This window comes from Excalfactoria chinensis, unplaced genomic scaffold (assembly GCF_039878825.1).
Source record: "Excalfactoria chinensis isolate bCotChi1 unplaced genomic scaffold, bCotChi1.hap2 Scaffold_336, whole genome shotgun sequence".
Classification (NCBI taxonomy): Eukaryota; Metazoa; Chordata; class Aves; order Galliformes; family Phasianidae; genus Excalfactoria; species Excalfactoria chinensis.
In genome coordinates, this window is record NW_027315624.1 from 66,726 (window position 1) to 76,017 (window position 9,292).

The following is a 9,292-nucleotide window of genomic DNA, read 5'->3' on the forward strand; positions in this document are numbered from 1 at the left end:
AGATAGAGCTCATCTCTAGGGGGAGCCATATTGGGACCCACAGCTCTGAGCACCCATAGAGCCCATCCCAAGGGGGAGCCATAATGGGACCCATAGATCTGAGCACCCATAGAGCCCATCTTAAGAGGGAACCACAATGGGACCCATAGATCTCAGCACCCATAGATCTCAGCACCCATAGATAGTGCCAATCTCAAGGGGGAACCATATTGGGACCCATAGATCTGAGCACCCATAGAGCCCAGCTCAAATAGGAGCCACAATGGGACCCATAGATATGAGCACCCATAGAGCCCATCTTAAAGGGGAGCCACTATGGGACCCATAGATAGAGCCCATCTCTAGGGGGAGCCATAATGGGACCCATAGATCTGAGCACACACAGATAGAGCCCATCTCAAAGGGGGAGCCACAATGGGACCCACAGATCTGAGCACCCATAGAGCTCATCTTAATGGGGAGCCATAATGGGACCCATAGATCTGAGCACCCATCTTAAAGGGGAATCACAATGGGACCCACAGCTCTCAGCACCCATAGATAGAGCCCATCCGAAAGGGGAGCCACAATGGGACCCATAGATCTGAGCACCCATAGAGCCCAGCTCAAATAGGAGCCACAATAGGACCCATAGATCTGAGCACCCATAGATAGAGCCCATCTCAATGGGGAACAATAATGGGACCCATAGATCTGAGCACCCATAGAGCCCATCTTAATGGGGAGCCATAATGGGACCCATAGATCTGAGCACCCATAGATAGAGCCCATCTTAATGGGAGCCATAATGGGACCCCCAGCTCTGAGCACCCATAGAGCCCATCTTAATGGGGAGCCATAATGGGACCCATAGATAGAGCCCATCTCTAGGGGGAGCCACAATGGGACCCACAGATCTGAGCACCCATAGAGCTCATCTTAATGGGGAGCCATAATGGGACCCATAGATCTGAGCACCCATAGAGCCCATCCCAAGGGGGAGCCATAATGGGACCCATAGAACTCAGCACCCACAGACAGAGCCCATCTTAAGGGGGAGCCACTATGGGACCCATAGATCTGAGCACCCATAGAGCTCGGCTCAAGGGGGAACCATAATGGGACCTCTATCCCATATGACCTCCATCCCATTGATCTCCATCCCATATATCTCCATCCCATATATCTCCATCCCATATAACCTCCATCCCATATACCTCCATCCCATATAACCTCCATCCCATATAACCTCCATCCCATATATCTCCATCCCATATATCTCCATCCCATATATAACCATCCCATATAACCTCCATCCCATATACCTCCATCCCATATAACCTCCATCCCATATATCTCCATCCCATATATCTCCATCCCATATATAACCATCCCATATAACCTCCATCCCATATACCTCCATCCCATATATCTCCATCCCATATATCTCCATCCCATATATCTCCATCCCATATAATCTCCATCCCATATAACCTCCATCCCATATATCTCCATCCCATATATCTCCATCCCATATATCTCCATCCCATATAACCTCCATCCCATATATCTCCATCCCATATATCTCCATCCCATATAACCTCCATCCCATAAACATCCATCCCATATAACCTCCATCCCATATAACCTCCATCCCATATAACCTCCATCCCATATACCTCCATCCCATATACCTCCATCCCATATATCTCCATCCCATATATCTCCATCCCATATATCTCCATCTCATATATCTCCATCCCATATACCTCCATCCCATATAACCCCCATCCCATATAACCTCCATCCCATATATCTCCATCCCATATATCTCCATCCCATATATCTCCATCCCATATAACCCCCATCCCATATAACCTCCATCCCATATAACCTCCATCCCATATACCTCCATCCCATATACCTCCATCCCATATATCTCCATCCCATATATCTCCATCCCATATATCTCCATCCCATATATCTCCATCCCATATACCTCCATCCCATATAACCCCCATCCCATATAACCTCCATCCCATATATCTCCATCCCATATATCTCCATCCCATATATCTCCATCCCATATAACCTCCATCCCATATACCTCCATCCCATATAACCTCCATCCCATATGACCTCCATCCCATATAACCTTCATCCCATATATCTCCATCCCATATAACCTCCATCCCATATATCTCCATCCCATATATCTCCATCCCATATAACCTCCATCCCATATATCTCCATCCCATATAACCTCCATCCCATATATCTCCATCCCATATATCTCCATCCCATATAACCTCCATCCCATATATCTCCATCCCATATATCTCCATCCCATATATCTCCATCCCATATACCTCCATCCCATATAAGCACCGATCCCATATAACCCCCATCCCATATAACCTCCATCCCATATGACCTCCATCCCATATGACCTCCATCCCATATAACCTCCATCCCATATAACTCCATCCCATATATCTCCATCCCATATATCTCCATCCCATATAATCTCCATCCCATATATCTCCATCCCATATGATCTCCATCCCATATACCTCCATCCCATATACCTCCATCCCATATACCTCCATCCCATATAACCTCCATCCCATATACCTCCATCCCATATATCTCCATCCCATAAAACCTCCATCCCATATACCTCCATCCCATATACCTCCATCCCATATAACCTCCATCCCATATATCTCCATCCCATATATCTCCATCCCATATATCTCCATCCCATATATCTCCATCCCATATATCTCCATCCCATATGATCTCCATCCCATATAACCTCCATCCCATATATCTCCATCCCTTATAACCTCCATCCCATATAACCTCCATCCCATATATCTCCATCCCATATAACCTCCATCCCATATACCTCCATCCCATATAACCTCCATCCCATATAACCTCCATCCCATATGACCTCGATCCGATATGATCTCCATCCCATATAACTCCATCCCATATAAACTCAATCCCATATATCTCCATCCCATATATCTCCATCCCATATACCTCCATCCCATATAACATCCATCCCATATAACCTCCATCCCATATAATCTCCATCCCATATAACCTCCATCCCATATATCTCCATCCCATATACCTCCATCCCATATAACCTCTATCCCATATAAGCACCGATCCCATATAACCTCCATCCCATATATCTCCATCCCATATATCTCCTTCCCATATAACCTCCATCCCATATATCTCCATCCCATATATCTCCATCCCATATGATCTCCATCCCATATGACCTCCATCCCATATATCTCCATCCCATATAACCTCCATCCCATATACCTCCATCCCATATATCTCCATCCCATATATCTCCATCCCATATATCTCCATCCCATATATCTCCATCCCATATAACCTCCATCCCATATATCTCCATCCCATATATCTCTATCCCATATATCTCCATCCCATATAACCTCCATCCCATATAACCTCCATCCCATATATCTCCATCCCATATAACCTCCATCCCATATAATCTCCATCCCATATAATCTCCATCCCATATAACCTCCATCCCATATATCTCCATCCCATATATCTCCATCCCATATAATCTCCATCCCATATATCTCCATCCCATATATCTCCATCCCATATATCTCCATCCCATATATCTCCATCCCATATAACCTCCATCCCATATATCTCCATCCCATATAACCTCCATCCCATATGATCTCCATCCCATATATCTCCATCCCATATAACCTCCATCCCATATAATCTCCATCCCATATATCTCCATCCCATATAATCTCCATCCCATATATCTCCATCCCATATATCTCCATCCCATATAACCTCCATCCCATATATCTCCATCCCATATATCTCCATCCCATATGATCTCCATCCCATATAATCTCCATCCCATATATCTCCATCCCATATAACCTCCATCCCATATATCTCCATCCCATATATCTCCATCCCATATAACCTCCATCCCATATATCTCCATCCCATATACCTCCATCCCATATATCTCCATCCCATATAACCTCCATCCCATATATCTCCATCCCATATATCTCCATCCCATATAACCTCCATCCCATATATCTCCATCCCATATAACCTCCATCCCATATACCTCCATCCCATATAACCTCCATCCCATATATCTCCATCCCATATAACCTCCATCCCATATATCTCCATCCCATATAACCACCATCCCATATAACCTCCATCCCATATAACTCCATCCCATATAATCTCCATCCCATATAACCTCCATCCCATATAAGCACCGATCCCATATAAGCACCGATCCCATATAACCTCCATCCCATATATCTCCATCCCATATAACCTCCATCCCATATATCTCCATCCCATATAACCTCCATCCCATATATCTCCATCCCATATAACCTCCATCCCATATAATCTCCATCCCATATATCTCCACCCCATATAACCTCCATCCCATATCTCTCCATCCCATATATCTCCATCCCATATATCTCCATCCCATATAAACTCCATCCCATATAACCTCCATCCCATATATCTCCATCCCATATATCTCCATCCCATATATCCCCATCCCATATATCTCCATCCCATATAACCTCCATCCCATATAACCTCCATCCCATATAACCTCCATCCCTATATATCTCCATCCCATATAACCTCCATCCCATATATCTCCATCCCATATATCTCCATCCCATATGATCTCCATCCCATATATCTCCATCCCATATATCTCCATCCCATATAAGCACCGATCCCATATAACCTCCATCCCATATATCTCCATCCCATATAAGCACCAATCCCATAAAACCTCCATCCCATATAACCTCCATCCCATATATCTCCATCCCATATGATCTCCATCCCATATATCTCCATCCCATATAATCTCCATCCCATATAAGCACTGATCCCATATAACCTCCATCCCATATACCTCCATCCCATATATCTCCATCCCATATATCTCCATCCCATATAACCTCCATCCCATATAACCTCCATCCCATATAACCTCCATCCCATATAACCTCCATCCCATATAACCTCCATCCCATATATCTCCATCCCATATACCTCCATCCCATATACCTCCATCCCATATACCTCCATCCCATATACCTCCATCCCATATATCTCCATCCCATATATCTCCATCCCATATATCTCCATCCCATATATCTCCATCCCATATATCTCCATCCCATATATCTCCATCCCATATAACCTCCATCCCATATACCTCCATCCCATATATCTCCATCCCATATAAGCACTGATCCCATATAACCCCCATCCCACATGACCCCATATCTCCTCACCTTCTAACCTCCAGCACGTTGTTGCTCCTGGCCGCGTGCAGCAGCGCATCGTCTGCAAGCAAAGGAGACAACGAGGGTTAGGAGCAACCGGAGCTGCAAGCGGGACGGGATGCATGGGTCTGCTGCTGCAGGGATGCATGGATCTGCTGCTGCAGGGATGCATGGGTCTGCTGCTGCAGGGATGCAAGGATCTGCTGCTGCAGGGATGCATGGATCTGCTGCTGCAGGGATGCATGGATCCGCTGCTGCAGGGATGCATGGGTCTGCTGCTGCAGGGATGCATGGATCTGCTGCTGCAGGGATGCATGGATCTGCTGCTGCAGCGATGCATGGATCTGCTGCTGCAGGGATGCATGGATCCGCTGCTGCAGGGATGCATGGGTCTGTTGCTGCAGGGATGCATGGATCCGCTGCTGCAGGGATGCATGGATCTGCTGCTGCAGGGCTGCATGGATCTGCTGCTGCAGGGCTGCATGGATCTGCTGTTGCAGGCATGCATGTATCTGCTGCTGTAGCAATGCATGGATCTGCTGCTGCAGCGATGCGTGGATCTGCTGCTGCAGCGATGCATGGATCTGCTGCTGCAGGGATGCATGGATCTGCTGCTACAGGGATGCATGGATCTGCTGCTGCAGGGCTGCATGGATCTGCTGCTGCAGCGATGCATGGATCTGCTGCAGCAGCGATGCATGGATCTGCTGCTGCAGCGATGCATGCGGGCTGCTGCAGGGCTGCCCTGCTGATGGTGCTGTGCTAGGAGAAGGAGGGGATGCATGGGATGGGATGGGTTGCATGGGATGGAATGCATGGGATGGAATGCATGGGATGCATGGGATGGGATGGGATGCATGGGATGGGTTGCATGGGATGCACGGCCAACAAGTGCCTTGTAACCAAGGGCTGGCTCTGCCTGCAGTAAAGGGATTGCATCGTTCCCATGCAGCGCAGCATGCAGCAGCACTGCATGCAGAGGATGCCGACAGCAGCAGGCTGGCAGTGCAGGCTGAGCAGGACATCTCCTGGCTACAAGGGGAAGGGCAGCATCCAGCTCTGTGTCCGTAACAGCTGCATGTTGGCTGCAGGGCTGCAAGTGGAGCTGCAAACATTGGAGCTTCTTCTGCTGCTCCACCATGAGCTTCAAGGTCTCTTGGTGTGCAGCTCATCTTGCATGCAGCTCTCTTGCTGTGCATGCAGCTCCCTTAATGTGCATGCAGTTCTTTTGGTGTGCATGCAGCTCATCTTGGCCTGCAGCTCCCTTGGTGTGCATGCATCTCCCTTGGTGTGCATGCATCTCCCTTGGTGTGCATGCAGCTCCCTTGCTGTGCATGCAGCTCCCTTGCTGTGCATGCATCTCCCTTGGTGTGCATGCAGCTCCCTTGCTGTGCATGCAGCTCTCTTGGTTGGCCACCAGGGCTCAATGTTGACTCACAGTCAACCATTGGCCAACCATTGGTGAACCATTGGCCAACCATTGGCCAACCATTGGCCTTGTTGGGCCACCAAGGCCCACTGCTGGCTCATAGTCAACCATTGCCCAACTACTGGTCAACCATTGGCCAACCATTGGTGAACCATTGGTCAACCATTGGCCAACCATTGGTCAACCATTGGCCAACCATTGGCCAACCATTGGCCAACCATTGGCCAAACACTGACCAACCATTGGCCAACCATTGGTGAACCATTGCTCAACCACTGGCCAACCATTGGCCAACTATTGGCCAACCATTGGCCAACCATTGCTCAACCACTGGCCAACCATTGGCCAACCATTGGCCAACCATTGGCCAACCATGGCTCTTTTTGGCCATGAAGCTTCACATCCAACCCATGTCCACCCATTGCTCCCCCATTGGCCTTGTTGGGTCACCAAGGCCCACTGATGGCTCATAGTCAACCATTGGCCAACTACAGATGAACTGCTGGTCAACCACTGGCCAACCATTGGCCTTGTTGGCCACCAGAGCACACTGCTACCTCTATGGGCACCCATTGGTCAACTACAGATGGACTGCTGCTCAACCATTGGCCAACCATGGCTCTCTTGGTTGCCCACCAAGGCCCACTGATGGCTCATAGTCAACCACTGCCCAACCATTGGTCAACCATTAGTCAACCATTGACCTTGTTGGTCATCAGGATGAGGCGCTACCTCTATGGGCACCCATTGGTCAACTACAGATGAACTGCTGCTCAACCATTGGCCAACCATGGCTCTTTTTGGCCATGAGGCTTCACAGTCAACCCATGTCCAACCATTGCTCCCCCATTGGCCAACCATTGGCCTTGTTGGTCATCAGGGCCCACTGATGGCTCATAGTCAACCATTGCCCAACTACTGGTCAACCATTGGCCAACCATTGGTCAACCATTGGCCAACCATGGCTCTTTTTGGCCACGAGGCTTCACATCCAACCCATGGCCAACCACTGGTCAACCCTTGGCCTTGTTGGCCACCAGGGCACACTGCTACCTCTATGGGCACCCATTGGCCAACTACAGATGGACTGCTGGCCAACCATTGGCCAACTACTGGTCAACCATTGGCCAACCATTGGCCTTGCTGGGTCACCAAGGCCCACTGATGGCTCATAGTCAACCATTGGCCAACTACTGGTCAACCATTGGCCAACCATTGCTCCCCCATTGGCCAACCATTGGCCTTGTTGGCCACCAAGGCCCACTGATGGCTCATAGTCAACCATTGGCCAACCATTGGTCAACCATTGCTCCCCCATTGGCCAACCATTGGTCAACCATTGGCCAACTACTGGTCAACCATTGGCCAACTACTGGTCAACCATTGGCCAACCATTGGTCAACCATTGGCCAACCATTGCTCCCCCATTGGCCAACCATTGGCCTTGTTGGCCATGAAGCATCACATCCAACCCACGTCCACCCATTACTCCCCCATAGGCCTCACTGTCCATCATGGCTCCCCATCCCCCCCCCCCCTTCCCCTCCCATCCCCTCCCCCCATCCCTACCCACCCTTCTGTTCCTGCTCCGTCCCACACGCCGCCGCCATCACTCCAATGGCCGCCATCACCCCAATGGCCTCCAGCCGTTCCCGGTACTTGCTCCCATCTCCTCTTTGCTCCCGTCTCTTCTCAGCCGTTAAGATGGTTCCGATCGGTCCCGACCCGGTTCCGGCCCAGCGCAGCCGCCCCCCAGCGCCCAATGGCGGCCATGGCGGCCATGTTCCCATTGCGGCCTTGTGCATGTAGCGCCCTCTAGCGGCCGTTACCGGTATAGGCGTCGGCTCCGCTCCCATAGGCCTCAATCCACGTCCCGTAGCCCCTCGGTCGGCCCGTAGGCCGTACAGACACCGGAACGGCCCCACCAGCCTCGCCAGGCCCGGCGGAACCGGGCGGCCCAAAATGGCGGCCAACATCTTCAAACGGAGCCGACGGCACCGAAACGAACCTTCCCCCCCCCCCCCCCCTTTAAACCCCGGCGCTGCGCTTCAGGCCGGCCAAACAAGATGGCGGCCGCCCGGAAGCGTCGGCGCGCAAAGGTTGATGGGAGACGTAGTTCGCGACGCGGGCGGCGGCGTGATGACGTAGAGACAAACGAACCACAACACCCAGGATGCAACGCGACGCGCGGCACTTCCGGTGAGTGTCCGGAAGCGCAGAGCTCAGTACTTCCTGGATGTGACCGGATGTTGGTCGTGTTTCCGGGGGGGGGGGGGCGGTGCGTCCCGGGACGGACGGACACGGGTTCGAATCCCGGCCAGGACTAAAAGGGGGGTCACGTGGGTGCACGCATGGACATACAACCCCCATCCCATAACCCAACCCATGTCCGATCCCATAACCCATCCCATCCCCCATCCCATATCCCAACCCCATCCCCCATCTCCATTACCCCCATCCCATATCCCATACCCCATAACCCATCCCATACCCCATAACCCATCCCATAACC

The 9,292-nt window shown here is 50.3% G+C and overlaps 1 protein-coding gene across 1 annotated transcript in view; it reads right to left on the reverse strand.

The window, feature by feature from the left end:
* Positions 1 to 8,856, reverse strand: part of LOC140264892 (mitochondrial disaggregase-like) — a 72,499-nt gene extending 63,643 nt beyond the window's left edge. Inside the window, 2 exon segments of the mRNA XM_072360790.1 lie at positions 5,361 to 5,412; positions 8,354 to 8,856. Coding sequence (XP_072216891.1) covers positions 5,361 to 5,412; positions 8,354 to 8,756 — 455 coding nt within the window. The 5' untranslated portion in view covers positions 8,757 to 8,856.
* Between the last annotated feature and the right edge of the window lie 436 nt (positions 8,857 to 9,292).